Source organism: Limanda limanda, chromosome 9 (assembly GCF_963576545.1).
Source record: "Limanda limanda chromosome 9, fLimLim1.1, whole genome shotgun sequence".
Classification (NCBI taxonomy): Eukaryota; Metazoa; Chordata; class Actinopteri; order Pleuronectiformes; family Pleuronectidae; genus Limanda; species Limanda limanda.
In genome coordinates, this window is record NC_083644.1 from 26,001,904 (window position 1) to 26,028,596 (window position 26,693).

General features: G+C 42.2%; 1 protein-coding gene across 3 annotated transcripts in view; it reads left to right on the forward strand.

The window, feature by feature from the left end:
• Nucleotides 1–22,371: 22,371 nt before the first annotated feature.
• The window catches only part of LOC133010582 (pre-B-cell leukemia transcription factor 1-like), a 54,559-nt gene continuing 50,237 nt past the window's right edge, over nucleotides 22,372–26,693 (forward strand). For all 3 annotated transcript variants that reach the window (XM_061078172.1, XM_061078173.1, XM_061078175.1), the window contains exons 1-2: nucleotides 22,372–22,620; nucleotides 23,490–23,563. In XM_061078172.1, coding sequence (XP_060934155.1) covers nucleotides 22,433–22,620; nucleotides 23,490–23,563 — 262 coding nt within the window. In that variant the 5' untranslated portion in view covers nucleotides 22,372–22,432. The remainder of the gene's footprint in view (nucleotides 22,621–23,489; nucleotides 23,564–26,693) is intronic.

Consider the following 26,693-nt stretch of genomic DNA (forward strand, 5'->3'; position numbering starts at 1 on the left):
TTTTGGTGTGCGTTTGCCAAAGTTGTGAAGATGGAAAGCCATATATTGAACCAAAGTTCCTCACCGTCTACAATACGCAAATACACCCCCCCCCCAAAAAAAATTCACATACACACACAGGGCCTATGAAGTCCTGTAAGACTGTAATAAGTAGTAAACACAAAGGCAGTTTTTTGAGGGGGGAGGGGGGGGGGGTATATGGGGTGGCAACGTGTTAGTGGTTTGATGTGTGAGCACTAATCACCGCTTCGCCGTTAACCACACGCCGGCACCACTGGGCTCGTTCCAGGGGTTAACTAAACTGAGCCGTGACACATGGCTGGGCTTTATGGGGTCCAGGCAGGGACGGGAGGCCCACGGATGACGCTAAAGAGCCCATAATAATGACAGCAATTACCACAATCCGCTTAAACAAATGGGAGTGCACCGAAACCTCATCATACTCTGATCAGATTGGCCCTAATGAGATAAAGATGCCAATTAATCCTGTGTTAATTGCCGTGGCGCGTTCTCAGAAAACACTGAAACATGCACATGCAAATGGGAGACAGGGCCTGCTGTGCCGTCCAGGATCCAAACTGCAAAATGTTGAGAGCGTATTTACATAATGATTATGATGATGATGGTCGCGTGGATAATGATGATGATGATGTTGATGATTATGATGATGAGCGTTCATATCTGGACTGTATTTACTGTAGATTTTGAATAATGGTCGTCCCCCAGCTGATCACTAGCTGTAACTACTCAGATCTGAGCATCTCAAAGCGATGAGATCCGTCTCAAGAAAGAGCCCAACCCAAAGTCTGACATTTGCATTAAGGTCATGTTTGGTGACTGATGCCATCTCCTAATGATTCTGCACGCCGGGGCCAGGTAACCTCTCTCAACACTGTGTCTGCACCCCAAAGTGCTGAGATGACACTGTGCAGTTGGTGACCTCATTATCACTATTAGCGCAGTCAGGGAATTTATAACATACATGTCTGTGATGACAAATTCTATAAATCATTGCATTAACTCCTGCTCAGAAGTCCTTTGCTGTGACATTCTCCTCAGCGCCGATGCCACCACAATCCATTTTCTTTCATGTTCTCTAATTGCTGTCCTCATAGTTTTGCTCTTTTTCTTGCCTGTGTTGACGTGCCGTAATAGTCAGTCCATCCAAAGTGGCTGCGTTGTCACTTGTGCCATTATGCGGGCCATTTTCATTTCATCTGCAGAGGTCCCAGCTCCTCACCGCAGTGACAGCATCCCCCTAAATCATCCTCATGTGTAATTGCTCCCTACTTACCCAAATGGCTATGGCCTTCTCTATTTGCCTAAGAGCATTTACTCAGGCTTCTCAGGAATTCATGCTCCTGGTTCAAACCTTTTCGACTAGTCCTTTATGCCGGACTCAGTGTCAGTTGCTTCATTACTATCATTCACAGTGATGTCAGACTAAATGTGTTGTTTTGCATACTGTGGAAAAACCTTAAATTTGTCATCCCTTACCTTGAAGGATTGCATTGCCCTGGAAGGGTTAAGTGTGTTGTTGATGACTTTGTCCATGAAGTCTTTCAAAACCCATCAGAATTATTATACCTGAAGGAAAAGTACTGTTTATTACAACTATTAAATAACACTGTGTTCAACAGAGTAACTGCAGGGATCTATGAACATCTCTAGGAAAAGGTAAAAAAAAAAATCAACCATAATGTTGCCAATAATCTCTTATTGTGCAGGAAAAAACATGAGTTATGCACGAACCGTGACTTACAGTGTTTGTGGAAGAAAGGTTTCTTTACTTTGCCTAGCTGCACAAGCGGGGTGATATTCTCGACCCTGATGGATAGTGTTTCTGTGTGTGTATTGGGGGATAATGTTACCTGGGAGGATTTCACCAGATGATTAACGTTTGGGGCCGAGCCGTCAAAGGTCAAGGTCAACAGAAAAATACAAGCTTATATACAAGTCGTGTCTATATTCTTACTGGATGCAAATATGCCACTTTTTTTTTCATTTTCTGACTTCCATATTGTGATGGAAGTCTTCTGGGAGCTGGTGAAAGGAGAACTCCGGCAGCAGCGGATAGGTTTTTGCTGAATATTTTAATGTAGACTTGATGCGTCAAGGAGACCCGAAGGTGAAACAATATACAAACGCTTACAGAGTACCATTAGCAATTATCGCCCCAAAGTCTGAAGTTGTCTCCCACAGCCTCCCCATTTATTGTCCCTCACCTTGCGTCACCCATTCCAACAGCACATCCACGAAAGCTCCTCACGTCTTGCAACTGGTTTTATACGCAAAAGAGTTGGAGTTGATGCCTCTCTGTCTGGGGCATCTGAGTTAGATACAGTATGAAAGTCAATGAAGGTAGGCACTACAATGTGCTGTTGGTTGATCCTTTATCTATAACCTGACCTTGGGTACTGCTGGAAGAGAAGGGAGTATATGTGGAATGAGACTGCCTCTATTCTCCTCATGTTGTACAGATGTAATGTGTGAGGATGGTCAAAAATTCTTTCACACTCATGACCTCACTTGTCATATGATGTCATATGATGGGGAATCCCCTTTTTTACCCTTTCATCAACTAGGGATTACACTCGTGCTTCTCAGATGTTAGGAAGGAGTATGAAATGGCTTCAGGCGGAGCTGAGTCTCACACTCTCTGAAACCTACGAACCAAAACGTGGTTAGCCAGATACAGCGTTGAGAGACTCTCAAGTTTTGGTATTTTGAACAAGTAGATGACTCTAAAGAGGGTTGGTCCAAAATCGTATCCTATAATGTCCATTCAAAGCCCCCTTTCCACTGGTCGAAAAACCCTGCCGACTATCATTTGGCTTTTTTCTGCAGGTGGAATGGATCAGCATTCACTACCACGTCAAATTATTCTGCAGTAGTCACAGTTTATTATCGGCTCCAGCTCATCGGTGATAGAAACGAGACACCCAGTTGAATGCACTATTTTGGCAACAAATTGTGAGAGAGCATCTGAGTTTTCGGCACATTCTTGATATCAAATATGACGCACCAGGGAAAATAACCGAGAGGCCTCAACTGGCAACGGGAAAGGAGTCAATCACCTTTCTTTGGCAGGTTTACCAAACATAAAAAAAACCTCTATACCTGCTAATTTTGATGTAAAAGAGGTATGAGTGACTGCTGGGACTGTTCCAGGGCCGGCCCTGGCAATGTTGGAGCCCTAGGTGAGATTGGTGAGATTGGCGCCCCCCCCAACATACACACGCAAAACTGCAAGCGCCCCCTGTGTACACTGTGTACAGATGCACACACAGGCAGACAAAAATGTAGGCTAGATAAAAATAATACAAATATATAACACAAAATATAAAAAGAGTCTGAAATCTGCTGTACTGACAGTTAGCTAGCTATTCAATTCAACAAAAACATAATTAAAGATGTGGAAATTTCATCATGTGCGGGCCAAAATCTGGGAAATTGAAACTCTAGGAGAACAGCGGAGAAATCAAAAGTACCGGATGCATATTTAATCATCTATATAATAAATGATATATCACTTATATCGTTTAACATCGATTTCCATTGTGTTTTCTGGCATGATTTGCACGCGGCGAGCGCAAAAAATAGATACCGAAACTATCCCTGTAGATCGCTATCCGTCACCGGCGCTTTGCTGCCGGTGCGACCAACCCGATTGATTAACATGGGCGCGGATATGAGGCGTACAGCTTTTAGTGGCGCTTCGTGGCACTTCTGCCTCCAGTGTGTTTTCGGGGTTAGAGGATGATGGTGTGACGTTGGCATTGGTTAACATTGAATGTATCAAGTTCTGATAATTCAGCCTCTTGTGCCGCCCTCTCTGCATTTTGCGCCCTAGGCAACCGCCTATGCCAGGAGTCGCCCCTGGTCTGTTCGCACCCCATTGTGCCAGGTTTGTTTCATCTCTCCTTTTAACCAGCTACAAATATCCGGACCTTCAGCTGTTGTTTGATAGGAACTTGTACAAAGAAGTTGGTTTTGAAAATAATGACACCTTTAATGCTATTTACGCCTTTAACTCCTGACAAGCAACAGCCTCAGATGTGATTCACTTGGTCTGGTCCCTGCTATAGTTTCTCCTTGAAGGACAGTTGCAAAACTAATTACAGAGTGCAGATTTATTGAATTGCTGTTGCTGACGGCCATAAATGGTGTCAAGAAATGAATTTGACGTGCTGAAAATCTTGAGGATTACAACTTTAGATTAACTGACACAAACCTGTCAAGTTGGCATTTTGAAGGTTTTTGCCTGACAGCAGAGATGTTAGTCTTGTATTTGTGTTTATTCATGAGATAAAAGGTGACACCGGGGAAGACAAAGATGGCCTCAAACGCACACACACACTCAAAACATGCACTAACACACACAAAGCAGCTGGCAGATTGTGGCTATCCCGTTTCAATGATGATAGCTACGTCCATTGTGATGTCCCACTTTTTAATTTTGATTCCGGGAGGTGATGGAAGTCATTCCATTGCCGCCCTCACTTGATGTTGTGAACAATCCAAAGCCCCAGAGACTCTTCTGCACACAGACAACACACACAAACCAGCAGCCACACATGGACAATAGATGAGCACACACACCACAGCGAGCCAGCCCACCCCCTGCTACCCACCCCCACCCCAAGTGATTTGCCCTGCCATTAGGCCCACGACTTCCACAGGGCTCCTGAGTGAATGGGGTGTCCCAGACCCACTCAGCGTCAGAAACACATCACTTAACCCTGACGCTCTCGCTCGCCTTTCCTCAGCATGAAAAGCCAAAAGCCTTTTGCAGTTAGGCCCTGCCTGTCTTGCCTCCATCGATTTTGTGACAATGGAAAAGTCCAGTGTCAAATCAAGGAGCAAATCATTGAAAGAAAGTTTCAATTAGGTTTTTTTTTCTTCTATTCTCCTCCTGAAATTAAAGGCTACAGTGGATTCTGCTCCATCCTCCTCTGCTCCATCATGTCATGGGTAATGGTCTGATGGCAGAGGCTACACAGGAAGAAGAAGAGGTAACAAGACCACAAGCCTTTTGAAAAAAGAAAGATAAAAAAGCTCTGAATTGGTCTGGTGTTCGGAAATGTTCACCGCAGTCATGGCATGCATCGATGAAGCATGGAGCCAATGGTAATTTGCACACCATCATAATTAGAAACCAGCTCTGTGTAATCTGGCACAAAGAAAACAGCCTAAAAATAAAAACAATAGGAACTCACGGCATTACTAATGAAAGAACCAGCCAAGTTAAATGTTCAGACATTGTGGAGCTCCGATTCTAAACCTGCTCTGTGCACACACACATATTTGCAGTTGATTATTTCAAATTCTCTCATGTAATGTCTCTTAATGAGGAGTGTGGGTTCAGCAGTGATTGGATTAGTTGAGGTTGCTCTTCTTCTGACTTCAACATACTTGTAGTGGAGTCGAAACTTCCTCTAAAGTGATTACTGTCTTATTTAATCGTTTCAGGGAAAAAAAATGTTCTAATCAATTCTGCGAGTGTGCAGCCAGATGTTTGGAGTTTCTATAATTGAGTTATTTCAGTCAGACAAACAGAGACGTGTTTGGTCTTATTAGACTCTGTTGTCAGGGAAATCAAAAATTCTTCAAGCAGGAGCTGAATGCTTTTACCACGCTGTTGAGTGATGTATCATTTTTAGAATTAATTTCTGATGCAATAAAAACTTGTCTGATCTTTGGATGTTCCTGTTCATCAAGAGCTGTCAGTTATTTCTGTCATAATTCCCTCAGAACAAACTGTTTAAAAAGCACATTGTTTATCTCAGTTTGATCTTGCCAGAGCAATCAGGCACTGACGGATATTTATAGCACTTTTCGTCAATCTGGGATGGAATTAATATTTGTGCAAATGAGTTGCCTCTCTGCTTCTGTCAACGTATGCGGGACGGAGATTATTCTTTTTTGTTGTTGTGATGTAAAAGCATATCTGAGCATCTTTAGTGTTGTGTACATGCAGAGCTTTGAAGGGAAACAGCGTCTTTATATTGGATTGGAATAATGGGCTGATTTTCTTCCTGGCAGCTCGTAGCCTGTGTGACTTCATTACCCCCCCGTCAGGCCCGCCAAGCACATAGGCTAATTACTCAGTCAGTCCAGCATTGGCAGGTAGCTGCACACATATTGATCAAAGTGCTTAAGGCAGGACTCTCAAGCAAAAGTTAATCAGGCATTATTTTTGCTGAGTGAAAATATTAAATCTCCAAATGATCCGTGTTTGATGTGATGTGAATGACGGTGGTGTTTACAAAGCAATATATATATAAATATTTATTTTGCTGGATTATTGCCCGAACATGCTATGACATCAGGCAATATGAATCACTGTGCAATGATGCAGAGGCAAGCAGGGCGCAGGAGTCACTCTAATCAGAGTCCAGTCAGCAAGTCAAAGGTTTCTGAGTCTAATAACGGAGTCCAAAATATTCAGCCTCAGTCACAGTAAAAACGAAAATCCCCACTAACGTCTGCCTCTGACCTCGCCATGGAGCCAGAGCATGATTTTGCATTAAAAAGCAATTCAAAAAACGAAATTAAATGTGATAATAACATACTGTATATGTATAGTGAACTGTTATTAGTTTCATAAATGTGTATGGTCTGTTGGATGGGATTGTTATAAACTCGCCACACTCCTTCTCGTCATATTTACAAATCACAGGAAAAGCAAGGAACGAATATTTTTCTTTCTTGCATTAACTGTTTTCACTCTTGCATTGATTGTCTTCCTGTCTTCTCTTCCTCTTTAGTTTTCCTCTGTATGTTCCCTCCCTCTATGCTTGTGGTGTTGAACTGTTGAATATCTTAATATAAAACATATAAAACATAATATATTATATTTCTAATAATATAATAAAATATTGTGAAAGAGTCAATATTGGAGTTTTCCTTTATCAAACAAACTGTTCTGTTGGTTTTGTGCACTGAGTGTGTTTAATTATTCTCCTCTTGATCCATATCCATCCATTATCCAGTTGCGGGGAGCTGGAGCCAATCCCAGCAGATGTTGGGCGAGAGGCAGGACACACCCTGGACAGTGTATCACAGAGTGAACATACACAGACAAGCAACCATTCACCCTCACATTCACATCTACGGTCAATTTAAAGTCTCCAATTAACCTAACTCCAAACAATGTCTTTGGACTGTGGGAGGAGGCCAGAGGAAAACCCACTCAAACGTAGGGAGAATATGCAAACTCCACAAAGGAAGACCAAAACAGAGTTCCTGCTATGAGGCAACAGTGCTAACCACTCCTCTCTTCAACTACAGCTTTGTTTACTGTCCACTTCTACTTGTCAGCAGCTCGTCTTCAGTGCCTTTATGATGTTTCCCTGCATGTAATGGTGCATTTTAACCACCTGTAGACTGCATGCATGTGTGCATGCACCACTTTCTGTGCATGCACTAGACAAACTGCACACAAACAGCTCTGTGGTTCCAAGTAAAAAACTCAAAAGTAAATACAAATTCTGAAACAATTTTGAACTCTTGAACTATTTTTGTCTGAATAAAAAGGGCAACAATGCTAGTTTAGTCAGTTTATTGCCATTTAGCAATATGACAATATTACAGTTTAAAAGCTACAGACTGTTTTTTTTAATGCCTTCCTGACGACATGTACACCAACATACACACAGAGACATTCAACATAACAGGTGGGGATTTCTAATTTCAGCTCTATTCAGAAGTGAACTTAATACTCACATTTCACATTTTTTGATCACATGTTTCCATGTGTCCTGATAAGCAGAATGATGAGTGGTAGTGTGTAAATTTGATCAGTGTCAGGAGTTAAGATGAAAGTATGTGCTCTGTAGCTCCGTGGATTTATCTCAGTTCATTTATGTAGCTTGGTGGGCTGCCTGCGAGCCTGGATTGAAACGTACATACGTCAGCAACGTGATTAACGGATAATGACAGACCCGGGTGTCGATATCTTCTGCGCTCAGATTTGTAGTGTGGGCATTATCACAGGCTCAGGGCCCAGTATATCATCCAAAGGGAGTCAGCAGAGGAGTGTGGTGGGAGAGCAGTGTACGGGGGCTACAAGTATTCTCAGGAAGAGGCGGGGGATGAAGAGAGAAGATTCGCGGCTCCCCTGATGCCGCATGGACCTTATTTCTCATTTTGGTGCACAGACAGTAAATACCTTGCTTTTCCATCTGTGCTCCTGACCTGAACCTGTGACCTCCCCTTGGTCTCTGATGATACTCTCGCGGTCCCCTGCTCAAGGCTGCCGAGCAGGCGGCACGGCCAGATCCAGGCCTTGTAATTCACAGGCTTCTAGATCGCCTGCCACAGTGTATTGATTTTTGTTTCCCCAATCTCCAGGAGAGAAGCAAAGAAAAGATTAAAAACACTGTCAGTTTGAAGTTGAATAAGAATCCTGCACAGGGGAGATACCTTGGAGAGCACGGGGTCACAGCTGAGGTAGGAACTGTAGATCTCTTTATAGCTTTAACCCTGCCTTGGCTTGTAATCCAATTATCAGCAAACTGAGACTGCACAGGGCCAAACATGTTACCCATAATTATTACTTTGATAAGCACATTTTATCATGCTAATGAGAAATCTGCCTATTAGCAAATAGAACTATAATTTTTAAATCTTCTCTGGACACCAGTAATAGGTGCCAAATTAATTTAGTGTCTTTCTTTAGGAGTATGAAACAAGCTCAAGAGGAAAAAACATGTTTTCAAAGTATTTTGTTTCGATCTGGGTCAAAAATAAATCAGTATCATTCCCAGAAGTCCATGACTCATCAGCTTATCATCAGTGCAGATGCATGTACAAACAATTCTGTGAACATGTATCACTATATACATATTATGATTATATCACAGATAATATACAGAAACTTGGACTTTTCCTCATCAACGGCACCTTTCAGAGTTCATTTTCAGCTCATTATTTTGGTTTTACAGTTGCAAACATCACAGTTTTTTTGCCCCTTTCTCCTCAACTGAATGTTTTAGCTGTATGAAAACTCATGTATGCTTCGAGTCCAGCACCAGTTGGCAGACAGGAATCAACAAGCTGGTGAATGCAACAGAATTAAGAAGCTAAAGAGCCACTCCAACAAATCTGGTAGCGTTCGATTCTGGATATTTCTGGATGGTGAGAGGAAGTGGAGATGCGTCATCTTTTTACACCGTATATGACAGCTTGTCCAAACTGCTTACAAGGTAGAAAAATTTATATATTGACAATATAGATTTTTAAAGTATATTATATTATATTGTGGTCAGCACAGGGCAGCACCTGTGATGTTTTAGAAAACCAGCTCTGTTTTCTTTAATTATCAAATACTGAATCATTTTTTCTACTCGTTACTGCTTTTCAGTCTTGTGTCAAATTACTATTTAGGTAAAGGTACTTTTTTAGAGAATCTTGGCACTGCAGGATGATATTATATGGACATTTTAATGAATTGTACATGCCTTTTCAAAAGATTTGAAATATAGAGAGGCTAATATAAATAGACTCCGTACCTCAGCCCTGACCTACATATTTTTCATATAAATCAACAGTAGGATAAAATACGAGGTTACATTAATCAAATAATCTCATAAAAACAACATCATTAAATATATCTGACGCAGAGTGCCAGCCCACAGGAAGCCAAGACTAAACCGAAAGCAGGATTTCGAGGAGGAACCTCCATGTGAATGTTTCCACCTTTCTACATCACAACAAAGCGAGCCATTGTTGAGCAAGGCTGGTCTCGTCAGTCATCCCTTCAACATCACTACACACACTGACCTGATTACCCTCTCACTCCGTTTCAGATAGTTTGCATTATCATCTGTAAGTGAAGTGCTGCTTCTCATCCCGCTCACGTGTTTGATATTCTCAGGACAGTGTGTGTGTGTGTGTGTGTGTGTGTGTGTGTGTGTGTGTGTGTGTGTGTGTGTGTGTGTGTGTGTGTGTGTGTGCGCTTGTGTGTGTGCTGGCATTTTGATCATGGCAGTCAGGCCCTATTCATCTCTGTGGTGTTGAAAAGGCTCCTTATTGGCCCTGACCCTACATGAAATATTGTCTTATCAGCTGAGCATGAGTTGCCATAAGACATTAGGGCTGGCACATTTCTCCAACTCCCCTCCCTAACAATCCCCATCCACTGGAAAGAGATCACAGACGCACCACTGTCACTCCCTGTCCGCTGTGTTTACTTGATTTCTATATATCTGGTCAAAGCTGGGATGTCAAATCAAGTCAGGCTCTATATGGCTGTGTTTTAAATCTTACTCCAGTTTGCACTTTATTGACATTTTTTAAAGAGAGTTGATTCTGTTCCAGTCTTTTTACAGATATAATTTTAATGTCACAAGTTACAAGATTATATATCCACACTACGAATTTTACAGTAACCACAGGCCCACTGTACGAGGGACATTACACAGGCAGGTGATAACCTTAATAAAAGATGACAGAAGACATAAGAAAACAAATTACAGGGTGACAATTTCCACAGATGCTGTCACCCAAGGTTGAAATGGCAGACACTGTGTTCTATTATTTATTGAGTTAGTTGATGAAATGTCATCTTTGATGATGTGATGTTCACAGGGAACGCTGACGTCTAAGAAGTTTAAGTGACACGCTTCGCCGTAGCCTTGCCAAAAAGCATGTACTCTTCTTTAAATATTGAAGGCCTACATAAGGAGGAACATGGACTCCTTTGTGCCGCCTGTCATTATTATACATGTGTCGGCTGGTGTAAATTAATTGGTTGGAAAGCGCTTCTTTTCGTGCACTGATTAAAGGGAATGAAACACCTTTCAGAAATTGCCCCTGTGTAGCTTTTGCATAGACCAGAAACACAGGAACTGAACACATGACTCATGTACTCATGGTTACTTTTAATTAATGGCTAAATTAGGAGCTTTTAATATTCAATACAAGTCAATATTATTCGCTGCTTAATGTTATACCATAAGATCTTTTATGAATATTACCAAAATAAAATGGTAACATCGAAAAAAAGGCAACTGACAGGAAATACAGCACCATAAAGATTCCACAATTTACAGAGCACGATATTGTATTTTATGTTATTCATAGGAATTTGCCTTCAGGCAACTTCACAAGCTTAAAGTCTCTCACAATATGCCGGGCCTCCTCAAAGGGCATATTAGCGTTCACTGTTGCATATTAATTTAGCATCCAGAATGACTGACTAGATTCAAACCACCATGCTCCTTTATGCCTTCTCCTCGCGCCCTGGAGGGGTAATATTGCAGGATTATGAGCCCTGTGTGTTATATTTATATATCCCCCTCTTTCTACTCCTTTTATCTCAAGCAATTATGTCTTTAACCCCATCAATCTGTCACTCAACATCTTCTCATACCCTCCACACTGATTTTTGCTGGGAGACTCTCGGCTTCGCTCTGTACCACGTTTTGACTTTTTGATCAATTCTCATTTGCAAATACAAAGATTACCAGTCTGTACACATGATCATCTGAGGTTTGGAGAAGGAAGAAAAGACTGCAACAGAGAAGTCGTTAAAATTGAACCACGTGCAGAACTCGCAGAGAAAGTAAAGAAACACATCCCTTTGTTGCTCGTAGCTGAGAGCAACATGCAGCATTTACATCGTGCTCAGTCTCATTGAAAAGTTATTTTTTGCCACGTTGACGTGTCTCCATATGGCTGTACAGGTGTGAGGGGGGAATATGTGAGGAATCTATCTCTACTGTACCGCAGCGGCACTAGTTATTTTTGTTTGTCCCATCCTCTTTGGTAGAACACGGGGGGCTCAGGGAGCGCGGTGAGCAGAAATTGTGCGAGCAGAGGATCAATGGAAAAGCACACGAGCCCATGTGCATAAAAGAGGAGAAAACACAAACAGGACACACACGCACACACATACACACACACATTCAAACATTATAAATACACAGCACAAACCCAGGTGGATTTGGTGCAAGCTGTTTTCACTGGCAGCAAGCTCCCCCTCCCCAGCCCACCATCCCCCACCCCCCCATTCCCATCCCAGCCCTGTTCAGCAAAGCTGTCACAGCGGCAGCACTCATAATGAAGGGTAAAATATTTTATTCAGATTTATTAATTTGAAAATGAAGCATGCCTGTCGACAGAGGGACAGTTCTTCTCAATCTGTCAACGCGGAGCCACTCGGCGCTGACACCAGGATTCATTTGTCTTGTCGGCTCTGACAGTCGGATTCTCCCAGAGCTCTACGGAGGGGGATCGCCCAGGGATTTTTTTGAGCTGGATAAAACGCATTCCGACAAGGAACAGCCTCTTTATTAATGCAAATTAGGCCAGAAAAATTCCAGCAACAGCTACTTGGCTCCAGAGTCCTGGCTCAGTTCTCTGTTTTTTTTTTTAAAGGGGAGGGGGGGCTGTGTTAATAAAAAGCAGCCTCTGAGTGTTTGTGAGAATAGGGCCTGCAGGAGGACCTGTCACACCGCAGCTGTGACACTCTGCACACACATGGGACCTACACCACATCTTGGAGCCTTTCCTGTACTTTTAGGTGTCCTCTCCAGGTATAATACCTCACGTCACAACAATGAATAATTCCTACATTCAAACTCTACTTTTTGGAAAACACACCAGACCCTAATGAAAAATGAAAATCCTGCAATGTGGGTTCCAATTTGATTTTCATTTGCAGCAAGCACTCAAGCATTAAGGTTAACCTATTGAATTGCTTATGTTAAATAGGTCCACCATGCACTGCCCTTTATTTTCGATTCTCCTTTGCATTGGGATGTATGGATTTGTTTTTCCTCTGCTCCACCTCTGTGAGTCTGTTTAGACCAGAGGCCAGGAGACTCACAAACTGTGGCTGGCTTGTGCTTGCCTGGATGAGTGCGGGCGAGTTGTTGTTTTATTTCGCCGAGAGTCCTTTGACATTTATCTCTCTTCACCTGCTCCGTGATGGTGATTCCAAGTGACAGGGTCTCCTCTCTCTCTCTCTATCCCTTCCTCCTCCGTCTTTCCGTCCTCTCGCCCCCTTCTTCCTCATCGTTTCCATCTCTCCTCCTCTTGTACCATCCCCCCCTTTAATTTCTTCTTTCCTTCTTTTCATTCCCTCTCTCTCCTCCAGACCTCGCTGCAGCTTTGGAATTCGTGCATCCACGGCTACTATTGGCGCCGCTCAAAGTAAATTGAAGTCGGTGTGCAGGGGGACCCTTAAAAGGGAGACACTGTCAGTCTGAGGCATTTGTCGGGAGACAGCACAAGATGGGACCGCAAGGGTGAAGACATGCATGATGGGATTGCTCTCTTATAATGTTTGAAATGGGGCGGCCTCTCCAATCCTTCAATTACTTAAATGGATGAGATAGGGAAGGAGCCCACACTGGCACTGTATCTCTACTGTAACGCTCAGATTAGTTAATTGGTTATCCTCAGGAACAAGGCAGAGGTTGTATTTCACTCAAGCAGACAGCAGGCGTCACTTATTCTAAGTCCTCCCTCTGTCAATATAGTGTAACAGAGAAGGGTTTCTCTCCGGCGTCCTGCAGTGTGGGTTTACTCTCTCTGGAAGATGAATGTGGCCCATGTGTAACCACCACAGGCCGTGGCTATTTCTCAGAGGCTCCATTTGCGCCATGCGCTGCTGCAAGAAATTTGGAGCAAAGACGTCAGAGAGAGTGGTGGCTGTTTCATTTTGTTTTCATCCTGTGAATTAGCCAGCTCTTATGGGAAAATTCACCTTAATTGCACAGGCTTCAATACTTGACCTCAGCATCAGTTCATTAACCCGGTAATAAAAGGAGCCCTCATTCTAGCAGAACTGCAACCGCTCTGCCCATTTGAAAACCATCTCACTTCCACAGCCCCGTTTTCCCCCAGTGTTAACACCTCTGCTTTAGCCACCCACTTTATCAATTGCCTTCATAATTTTAAAAGCCTTTTTTATGTTGTTGTTTTTCTCTCATATAGTAAATGGAGCCATAATTTAATATTTTAATGCATGTTAATGTGTTGTTTAACCTTCTAGCAACAATCAGGCGTCTCTAAAAGGTTAACCTTGAACGTGAGCCAGTGCAGACAGCAGCACAATAACGCGTCAATCTTTGAAAAACATCTCTGTCTAATGGATTAGTGGTTGATTGCACAGCCCCATCTCGAGGTAGATGCCGTATATATTGGATAGGCATTAAAACGAGCATTTCTCAATTTTCTCGCTGCCGGCCCTCAGGGTCAATGGATCGCTAGGGCAACAAAACGCTGAGTCAACACTTGCCTGTTAATTTATCTTGGGGTTTGATTATAGCTTCATTTACGTCCCCGGCAGCCCAGCAGCGCAAACATTTAACAGGTTGGATTTAAAAGAAAGGAGGGGTTCCTTCAAAGTTCAGCGAGAGAGTGTTTTCTCCTCTCGTACCCGCTCACTGTGGAGAGTGTTAGGAATGTGAAAACACACCAATCCTGCACTGAGATGAGAGGTAAACAATATTGTAAGAAATATGACAGACCCTGGAAAAGAGATAAAATGAATGAGAGAAAGTGTGTGCAGCTACTGGTGTGTGAAGGGTAACTAGACTGTCAGTAACTAGAATATGATAGGTTGACTGTGTATCTATCATATTAAGGATAGGTGGAAAAGCAGTGCTCAGGCATGGCTTCAAGACTTCTGTGAATGTAAGTCATTTCACTTATTTCCTGTGACCTGAGTTATAAATTAGTATGAAGCTGTGTCGATCAGTCACTAGTCACTATATAATCATGTAGTCAGCTTGTCATTTTGTAGTGCTATGTGAACGTTTAGTGAGAATTGCTCTACCATATAGTGGGATCGTTGTATCCCACAATGCATTCTGAAAGGTAGACTACAACCTGTGGTCACTAGAATCGAGAAATATAAACCATCCAGCTGAATGATAGACGAGAGGAGAGAGTATTGTATGATGTGGAAACCAAATTCTGAGCAAAAATCCTCAGATGAGACTCAATTAAAGCAGCAGCAAACGTAAAAGCCTTGATGAAAAGACCTCGAAGCAGACACCAATTATTTTTGGTTCATTCATGTGGGAAAATATGCTCGGTATGGTAACTACTGACCAACGTTAATAAGGTATATTTTAAGTGTGTGTATCAACAATGAGCCGAGCAGTGTCCAAAAGTAAAATATTTTCACTTTGCCGATGAGCTCAACATATCAATGATTCATTTCGGACACAATCTGTGATTCTGTATTTTGGAATTGGGCAGTTGAAGATAATTTAAGCAGCCTGGCTGTGACCCTTCACAGAAAAACACATAATTCTTCAATACAGATTGGGGAGGTGGTGGGAGGAGGTTTGGACAGAATACTTTTTGCCTGCTCCTCAAGTGTGTCCATTTATAACAGGTATTCAATGCTTTGACACATGGTCACATGCACAAGTTAGTCTGAAGCATTTTGAGGTCGTCGGAACTATACAATATATACCTGTAGGCAACAATCGTTTAAAAGTGGTTAAAACAAACTAAAGATGGTTCTCTGATTCTACTTATTTGCAAATGATGACGGTATCAAATCTAAACGCACTGTTAGGCAAATAACTCATTATGAATACATTATTCACATAACTTTCCATGATTCAGTGTTTCTCTGGATACTCCATGCCGTAGCTTATGACTCTCAAATGATACAATGTTAAACCTACCATTCAACTAATAAACTGTTATATATTCATTTGTTTAATCCACATAGATGGCATAAAACTACACATTGTGATATCATAGGGAGGTACTGTATGTGCCCGACTGTTTCTTGGACAGGCGCACTGACTTTATGGTGATTGACCCTGGCAAACATCATGGTGATCACACAAAGCATTTTCCTCTGAATGCTATGAAGACTATTCTCTTAATTGAGGACAAGACAGACAACTTCTATCAACACCAGGTGATTCCTGAATGAAGGCTCATAGGTGGCTAACTTTAGCTAGCCAGCTAAAAAATTGTTTAACATCTAAAGAAAACTATTCCTCTTAAGCTTTCTGCGTCCTCACAGCCAAATATATGAGATAAATAAAAAATATAAAGATTATTGTTACATATCACTAAGTTCTACTCAAGCTTGGTGAAAACATATTTTAATTCTATTAGAATGAAATTTTATAATGATGGACAATTTACATGACACACTTGCATAACAAAAAGCAATGTTAGCCAAAGCAGGTCTGTGTCTGTCACAGGAGAAGTTTATCTATCTGCTGCCCACGTCCCAGGTTTCCTCAGTTTATCCACCCGTCCTCACATCTGTCTTTATCCCTGCTCTGTAACCGGAGGCTCCTGCCCTGAAAAGGTGCATGTGAGATGCCTGTGATACACAACTGTGACAGCGGCTGAGCAATGGGCCTGTCTTGTTCTTGGGTCCCCGCTGAAGCACAGTTCCCCTTTGTTCTGTGATGTATTGATCCATTCAGACCTCCTCTTCAATGTGCTCCGCTGGTGCTCACTCTGCTCAAACCAGCTTGTGCCATCTTCCTCTCCGTACACGGCATCAGGTTCTCCGCTACAACCCAGACACTCTTATTTCCACTTTGCTGTAAAAACTTTATCTGCACCTGTAGAGCCAGTTGTTCTCACTGCTGTCATCATATCATCTGATCAGTTATTGGTTTTGACCAGTTTATAAATAGGTGTTCAGGCATATCAACTGATTGTCTCACTCACATCTTCAAAGGAAGTATCACATTTTGATATAAACGAGTGCAGTGCCAGTTCTAAACCTGCCTGTTTAGAATGTGCAGTTTTTGTGTCCTGTGTTAATGCTCCAGAGCACTTTGTGTGCTGGACCTTGTGTGCAGAGCTTTTCATAAACAGTCTATGATGCAGAGTGAAGTTATACAAATTTGTGTTCATCCCAACTGGTTTATCTGCAATTAATTCAAAGTTAATGTTTTTCATAAAATGAAACTGAATTTGCTATTTTACTTTTCATGTATGTGGTTTATATGTAAGATTGAATGATTTATGACTCAACTGGTGTTATTTTTCCAAACATTGCATGTCGGCTTTGTCAGTGGTCTGTTAAGCAATTTACTAATTTCTACCATAGCTGTAGTGGTAAGAACAAAGACATAGAAAACAACATGTTCTACTTGGTCCACAGACTGAAGGCACGCTGCTTCACCCCAGTTGACTTCTATGGAGCGCTGCCTGCTTGTTTATTACATTTTTATTCATATTGAATGAATCGCATGGCCTAATCACAAAAAAATTAATATTTCTCAAGATGTGCGTTCCACAACAGACAGACAGATACATGTTTGTGGAATGGAAATGTGATAACAGTTAAAGGATTGGGGGTTTTTTGCATCCCAGGATCTTCACAATACCCTGAATATTATGGCATGTGAAGGAAGCATATACTGTAGGAGAGCAGCTAGTGTCTCTCTTTGCCAGGTCACTCAGAGCATAATTAACATGCAGCCATGGTGACTCATTGGCAGTGTCACACAGAAGCAAAGGAATGTTGAATTTTAAAACAATCAAGGCAATATGTCAACTGGAGAGTCAGCCCCGTGCTTTCTAATAAGACTAAATGCTTCTTTGAAGGAGAGAAATAGCCCACTTTTCAGGATTCACTGCCATACGTGCATGCTGTGTTGTACGTTTGAAAACGGAGCGGACATGGAGCTCCCATGCATCATTTTCTCAGTCCAAGCGTATTAGAATCAAAGAGAGGTTTATGTGTGTGAATCCTTTCCATTACTGCTGCCTCCACGCAGGCCAAAAGCCGCGCAGGATGAAAGGGAGGATTTATCTGCACAACCCCATCACATGGTGGGACCCGGGGCCTGAAGTAGAAAGGTCTCTCTCTCTCTCTCTCTCTCTCTCTCTCTCTCTCTCTCTCTCTCTCTCTCTCTCTCTCTCTCTCTCTCTCTCTCTCTCGCAGGTGCCATGGAAACCAGCCCTCCTCTGGCTGCTCGTCCTGTCGTCCTCCAGTCGCCCTCTTTTTCCCGCGAAGATATGTGAAGGTTTCTCAGGCCTGTTGAATGTCTAAATCAGCTTTTTAACAGAATGTCCCAAAGCCGTGAGAACACTGGGGGGTTTTAATTCATGCTTCAATTGATGCACTACTAAAAATCTCAAGTATAACATTCCTTTGCACAAGCCTATCACATCTCCAGACCTTGTGTTGTCGCTCCCTTCGCTCTCAAATGTTCAAGACAGCGAATCCTTGTTAGTTTGTTCATATAAACAGAGAAATACATAGAGAAAACCGTGCAGGTTAGATAAACTGGTTTCACTACACTACCCTGTAGGTGTGAATGTGTTTGTCTAACAAAAACACCAAATGAAGATGGAAGCAACACTGCATAACTTCCTGAGAAAGTGGTTTGAGGCACATCCTCGCCAAATGTTGAAAAGGGAGAAAATACATCCACCTTCTACGTGTTACAACTCCAAAGTGTAACCACAGCTGTATTTCCACCACAGGAACTTGGAACCTTTGCAGGAACTCTGTAAGCCTCCGACATATTACAAAACCCCCTGCATGAGAGGGTAGCACTTTATGAAATTCTAGGAATCTTTTGGATGAGGCTTGCAGTGCTAAAGATGCCGGTGTGATCGAGTGCTGGAGTAATGTGTCTACTTACTTGGTGTCCAACATTTTAGGTGTATTAAATACGCTTTATTACTTGTGCTTGAATTGACAGCCTTTATTGAACATAATTCATTAACAACAGCAGCACAATCCCCAAAATATCCAAGAGATGGGTTCTGCCATCTTGCACATTTGTGAAAAAGTTTATGACCTATACTGTAGCCAGCCACCAGGGGGTTGATTCGGTTTCACTTTTGGGAAGCTGACATGTCATCCATCTTTATGTAAAGTCTATGGATTTATATAGCGTTATCTTGTTGTATAGTCCTCGGCACTAACACCACCCTGTGGACAGGAGCTATATGGCTTTATGTAGCCGTCGTTTGTCAACAGGCTAATTCATCCAATCTCTCTTTGTCTTTATGCCACAATGGAAACGCAAGTGAAGAACAACCTGTAGGAACCTTGAAAAAAGATCACGGGAGCAAAAGTTCCAGGTAGTTTTGTTCAAAATCCAATATATGTCAAGGAGCTATCTTTGGAGCCACACACACACAGGGTCTGTTCCTTGTGATGATTACAACTGCAGTGACATTGAATTACGGTGGTGTTATTGTCATTATTGTTTTGTTTATTTCACTCACATGTAAAGCAATTGGAAAAAGCTACTACAGCTATTGGACAGAATCTAATTTCCACATTTGCAGTTGTAAAGAAATCATGATTTTCTTTTGTTGCTTGTATCTGATCCGTGATCAGTGCTACCGTTAAAAATCTGTATGCGAAAGGAAGCAGCAAGAGTGTGGCCTTGTGAAGATGAATGTAACTTTTCCGTCAGTCGTCGTCCATCACTGTGGGTCACCAAAGTGTTCGAGTCAGTTGACAGAAAAGCTAAACCATTATTGTTACAGCTAAACATGGTTTTAGATGTCACCAAATGGTTTTGGGCGCATTACCACCAGCCTCTGGGGGGGTAAACCCAATTTGCATGTAGTTTGGGAAAATCAAGACAGATGCGATCGGATTTATGACATAGTTAACACAGACACATTTAATTATATCAAACAGAATCTGGATTTTATCAAGAAATAAGATAATAACATAAATGAAAATTGGGCGTAAACGTCTAATTTTGGACTGATAATCCAAAATGTCCACTGTACCTCACCTATTGCACTATTCATTCCTTTATAATATTCAAATTATTAAACTTTTTTAATGTATATGGTACATTTTGCGTTTGGACAGCACTTGTCCACAACACAGCAAGAGTGCAGAGGTGTGAGGGCGGCTGTTGTGACGCCCACACTTGGGCGTCATATTTGGCACTTCTGTTAGAGTTTTCTGTTGTTTCTTTTAATAACTGTGACAGTATCCCAGAATCCAGCGGTGAGGACGGAACTCTGGCATGAGGAATTTATGTATTCAGCCCAACGGTCCATAATGTGTCGCTTACTTCTCCTCTGCAAATTAAGCATTTTACAGGACGTCTATTAGCATTTCCTGTTTGATCCCTGGTGAGTGCCCAACCATACAGTACACCAGCCTGGCTATGAATGGATGGAGCTCACTGCCAGCTCTGCGATTTGTTTGCCTTTCTGTGTAGCCTGAGAGTATCAGCATATATTTAGATTTCTAAATGCCCTGCTAACATAACTTAGCAGATGTTGGGGAGTCATATGGATGTTGGTGTAACAGAGACCCCCTTAGGTATTCTCATTATTCTACTACTGAGCAGATGGCAGGGAAACTTACCACACTTACCATTATCCATCATACATATTCTGCTCCCAATTTACATAGGCGGTGCCTCAGCTGAGCTCCTACGGGGAGAGTACCTAGCTCCAGGATCGCTCTGCAGCTCCACCTGAGGCTTAGGAAGACAGTCTGAGATGTCACTGCCACTACACTTCAAACTCAAATATGCTAATAGTTGTACAAAGGACTACTGATGAGAACATCCCAGTTGTATTTTGAATTGCGAGTAAGGAAAATCTGCAGCGTGGTGATTTTTAAATAGTTTAATATCAATCAGGTGATGTTTTACAATGAAACAGGCTTGATAAGATGATAAAATAGTTGCTTTTGTTGTATTCAGGAATTATTTATCAGGAAACTAAGTTTCGCTGGCATTTCAATAATGCAAAGGGAAATGTCTCAGCCTTTAAAACTCAAATTAAGTGACAATTTTATCTTTGAACATGTAAAGGCCTTAAAAATCCCTCCACAGGATTATTTTTACGAGTGATGATCTTAACAAATACACCATCTCTGCTAAAGTGGGTTATATCACATGATTCCACTCGATCTACACATGGCGATTACTTTTCAGGAAACGCAGTGCGCCACCAAAGCACAGAATTGGCAGGTAGTGTAGCACTCATGAGCTTCTCGTTTAACTCTGGATCGATTGTGAGCTGCTCACAATAAAACCCTCTGGCCCTTTTTGAATATTTAAATGCCATTCTTAATATATGTGTCACACATGTAAATATCCAGGCCGACAATTTGCACGCAACCGTTCATACTTTACTTCCACACTGGAGGTTCTTTTTGCCCTCCTCCTCCTCGTCTTCCCTCTGCATGGCTCTCGGTAGTGGAGGGGAGCAGTGGCAGTGAGGCAGCACTGGGCCTGAAGGGCACTTTTCAGCCTGGCCAGACACACTCGGGTCTTACTGCTTGGCTGCGCAACATGGGTCACCGCCTTACATTAGGAGGACCCAGCTAAAGGCAGCCAAGCAGCGCCCTGCGACATACCTGAAAATGAACGAACAGAGTCCACGTACCACCGCCTACAGCAACTAAACAAGCCTGTTTGACTATAAGGCTCATTTTATGCCATAAATATGAAATATTAATGATATCAGAAAGGTGTTTTTCACTGTGTGTCTCATCAGTGGATGTGTTTTCCCTCTGTCCATAAATCCTTATTATGCATCCAATCATTTTCACAAACTGAAGGGGCTTGTCCAGGTGCACCTTACATCATGGCACCACATGGAGATGGGGGGGGGTTTCCTGTGGGTCCTGGTGGAGGGATGCGTCTCTTGCTGAGGTCAGAATCAGAGACTAAAGCAGAACTCCGGTGTCAGACTCTGTTATTTATTTGGGGTTCAGCCTCCATCCATCACCGCGTTGCCACTCCGTACCGTCTCCCCTGCTTGTAAAGGCAGCAGCAGCCACATTCCCCAGCTTGTACCCGGCGTCCCACTCTCACAGCCCCGATGATCGACGTTTCACGGGAGGCACCTCAAGGTGGGGCTAAACGGTCTTATATTCCCAATCATGTCGCGTAGGCGGAGTCTGGCATCTCATGCGCTCGGCTACGCGGCTGCCTGTACTGTACATGACAAAAGCAAGGGGATGGAGTGGTTGAAATAAATACACACTTATCATTATCTCTCACGGCCACTGTTTTCCTTTTTTTTTTGGTGCTAAATTGGCAGGAAGAGGTGGTTTCGGATCACTGCGCCACGCCACCAGAGAACGTGTCCTAGTTGGTGGTAGAGTACTAACCAGCAGCTTTTTACGCACACCCTGCTCCAGTGAAGGCAGCAGCAGCAGCTCAGATCAGATTTCACATTCAGCTCCGACCAGCTGAGAGAGAGAGAGAGACAGAGAGAGATTCAGCCACAGAGCAGGAGGGCGCGTTGCTCCGCTTCCCCCTCATCCGATCCCCGCGCTCTCTGCTCGGCGAGCGCCACCAGATCCATCTGCGAGGAACCGACGGGTGCGCAGAGCAAATTATAAAAACAACTCACCAACGGGATATTTTTCATCCCCTACCTCCCTTTTTTTCCTTCTTTTTTTTTTTGTATGAATTGTTGCAGGATTTCAGCAGCGAGAGCGCCACACAGAATTAGATAAGAGGGGGAAGAAGAGATGGACGAGCAGACGAGGTTGATGCACTCTCACACCGGGGTGGGCATGGCAGGACACCCCGGGCTGCCGCAGCACATGCAGGACAGCACCGGAGGGACGGACGGCGACGGCAGGAAACAGGACATTGGAGACATTTTACAGCAAATCATGACCATCACAGATCAGAGTCTGGATGAAGCGCAAGCCAGGTAACGATCCGCTCCAGACCCAGCTCCTCTCCCGCTGGCAGGAGCAGGCAGCGGCAAACTAGACCAAACATAGAATAAAAAATTTAAGAAAATTGGAAGAAATTCATAAAAAAAAAAAACTAAATTAACTAAACTACACAATACAGATAGGAGACTTAATGTAAATGCATCGCAGTCCCTCGTGGAAGAGCCGACAAAACAACGATGGATAGAATAAAATCACTAAACTTCACATTTGAATAAGTCGCTCATGTGGTGTTTATTACTGTCACATGCCAACTTGTCGCTCACTGGGAGTATTTTTAAAAACACTTAACACCTCAATAAAGTCAGGGTGCATTCAACCTTCAACACAGATACAGCTGCCATGCAGGATCTTTTATTTTCATAAGTTCTTATTGTTGATATCTCTTATAATTAGTGAGTAATAGTTGAGGCAGGTTTTTAATAGCCTGCAGCTTATTTACAACTTTCTTACTTATGATACATAATTTAGGATTTCATCCATGTGGTGTAATCCACATTAAATTCAAGTGATAAAGTAAGTGGCAAAAATTCTACATTAAAATATAATATGTGTTTTTTTTTAATGAATATAGGTAATCAGAATTTTATTTATATTATGATGAAATTATACTATTAGCTAATAATAGAGCAGATACATCTAAAACAAAATGTTTTATCAGTTATAGTGTTATAGACTCTAACAATAAAGCTGCAGCACTGTAACAATAGTTTTGCTATTGGTCCTTGTAAAGCTGTAGATATGTACACACGCAGCTTTGTTGTCCACTGATTGAGAGGCTGAACATGTTTGGATAGGACTCATGTTTTTGTGGTCTGCTCATGAAACCACCTCTCTGTTTCAGGAAACACGCTCTCAACTGTCACAGAATGAAGCCAGCTCTTTTCAATGTCTTGTGTGAAATCAAAGAGAAAACAGGTACGTTCCCACGAACACTGCACTCTCCTGAACACTGAACACTGCTTTGTCTCCACACCGTCCACAAGAAATGCTGCGAGTCTCTTTAACCAGGCTACATGGTCACACCGGTGCATGCACTGTGTTTTTTTAACAATGGAACATGTGGCAAAAATATTTTCACAGAGGCTGTGTTGGCCGTCCTGTCATCAATGGGACATTCACTATTCACACTCCAATTCACTCTGGAGAATCTAACGCTGGATATGCAGCTGCAGCACAATCCAGCACATACATTTCCCTGACAAGACACATGTTTCTTCCTGTAGCTGTAAAGTGTGAACGTTTTCACTCTTTCACAATAGCAACTCTGGACAATTACCTTCGAGTGGTCCTTATCAATTATCGTGTCAAAATAAGAATGAGCTCTTTGATTTGATGCTTTTGTGGAATAATGGAGAGTGTTGAGCAAAATTGTCACAAGCACCTTAATGTCTCCCCTTGTGAGTTAACTGTCAAGTCTGGTGGATACGTCTCTTTCCATTCTGTGTTGTGTCTCTCTATTAAAGCAGTTGTGAGCGAGCATGTCAGCAGAATAATTGCTAGGAGAGAAATAACGTAACATAGGAGGCGTAAGTCATGTTTCCAAATCATTATCCCCGTGACATTTTTGAAATTGGCACAGATAGAATTCAGTGCACTTCCGACTGATAGCGTGCATCTCATCTTTTATTTCCCTGTCTTCACACTGATGTGCTGTAGGACTCTTCAAAACTTGTACTGCAGAGATATTCCGTTGCCAGTTTACAGCGAGAGGCAGCGCTTTCTGCGTCTTTCAGACTCATTAGTGCATGAAATCAAATGGAAGGGATGGAGGATGAAGGAGATATTGTTGTCACTGTCTCCAAAGTTGCACTTGCTCATACTTGACCTTTGTGGCGGCGATGACTGGTGCTGTTTATGTTGTTTCCCGTTTGTGTGATCCCACCCTCGCCTGGTGCTTTCATGAATGTTTTCATTGAGGTTTTCATTGAAGTTCACCTCACTGCCTACCCCAAGCCCAACAATTTATCTGGAGTCGGCCAGTGCCTCAGGAGAGAGCCGGGGGCCTTTTGAAGCCTGCTGGCTCGCTCTTCTTTTTTGTTGTCTTTGCTCGTTTTTTTTGGAGGGGGAGTGACACAGTTATGCATAGTGTTCTACTCCCCGGCGCTTCTCGGAGTTCATCCAAAGTTCGGCTCTGCAGAGAGTACAAAGTAACTTGGACCTCTTCCTGCCTGCACACCCATTCTTTTCTCTTTCAGCTGGCAACCTATAAATACAAGGTGCAGCTTATGGAGCTTTACACAAGAGACGAGGTGCTTGTCTTGTTTTTGTAGAGAGGTACCTTTCACATTTACTACAATCTGTAACAGTTTCTCTGATTCAGATACACTCGAGTAAATGGTCTTTATCTCTTATCCCTTAAAATTTCAAATAAAAATGTACTATGCACACATTTAGAGATTTGGAGAGTAAAATTATTTATAAATCTCTCCCACTCTCTCTATACACATATATATATATATATACTTATATATATATATATAGCTGTGTGTGTGTGTGTGTGTGTGTGTGTGTACAGTTCAGCGAAATTATGGTTCAAACATTAATTTACTCTTTTCTCTATCAACACTTTATAGTTTAAAATTAAATTTAAAAAGATGCATGTCCGCTACTCAAATGCAGAGCACTTGAAATGAGCTTGGTAATTAATATTATGTTATATTTTTACTTAAAATATTTTTTTTTTTGTCAAGTTCACTTTCGCTGAAAACGTAGATTTTCTAAGTATTATTTATAGTGACGAAGTCGCAGCTTGTTGCTCCCTCTAGTGGTACAGTATCCTTTTGAAATGTAATAAAACCATATCCGTGAATTGACTGAGAACATACGTTTGCGACCAATTTCATTTTTTATTATATTTTAAATTACACACAGTTCCAATTTTGTTCTAAGTGTTCGTAATTTATAGAAATTATATTATAGTTGTTACAGCCAGTTTATACAGTAGTAAAAGTTAGTGGGTTTTTAAAACTTCTTACGCTTTTTAAAACTTCTAACGACATTTAAAAGTGTCTAGCTCTGGTGTTGCCTCTCTGAGCCAGCTGACTTTCAGGTTTTGCTTCTCTACGATTACTTTGATTGAAGGCTTGAAATGAAGGAACACATGATGCTTTGTTTAAAAAGGCTAACGATACATTTTCACAGATCATACACAACATTTCCTGTAATTTACTTTCCATTCCACAAAAAGGCTCTCATTTAAATGTTGTTTCATTTCCAGTAGACAACTTTCGGAAATATTCCAGAGTGTGCGTACAGCGTCAGAGTCCAGAAGCATTGGTGTGGTGACTCTTCGAAGCTGTAGTGGAGCGATCGTAACTTTGCCCCTCATTACCATCCGAGTGCAGAGACAGTGTGTGTGTGTGTGAGTGTGTGTGTCCACAGAGCTGCTGTTTGCTTGTGTATATTTTCCATCCCTGGCTGACAGCACCTGCAGGACACAATGCCAGTGTTGATCTAGGGCCTGAACTTCTGACCCACTCTGTGTATTTTTACTGGGATGAAATGAGGGATGGCCAACGGAAAGATTGTGCAGTATAAACAAGCACAATGCAGCGTGTGCAGCAGAGCCTTGGGAGGAAAGGAGGAGGAAGGAACACTTTATTTAAACCAATGCTTATTTTTGTTTCTTTTTTTTTGGACAGACATCAGCTTCATCTTTAACCGTTTTCATTCCAGGCATATTTGGGGTCTTTTTTACTTCAAAGGAATGCGGTTTTGCAGAGTGTGTGTGTGTGTGTGTGTGTGTGTGTGTGTGTGTGTGTGTGTGTGTGTGTGTGTGTGTGTGTGTGTGTGTGTGTGTGTGTGTGCGTGCGTGCGTGTGTGTGTGTGTGTTTGTGTGTGTGTGTGGTGAAGCACATTCTCGAAGAGAGATGAAGCATGAAATTTATAAAACATATTAATTATACCACTCAAACGTGTCCGAAATGTGGAGCAAAGGTAAAAACGACGGCAGGATTTGTCTGTGTTAGTGTTGGTCCCAGCAGCGTTGGCGTGCTCAGCCCAGAGAGATTCTCACAGAGACTTTCCAAAAATATAACCAAACAAT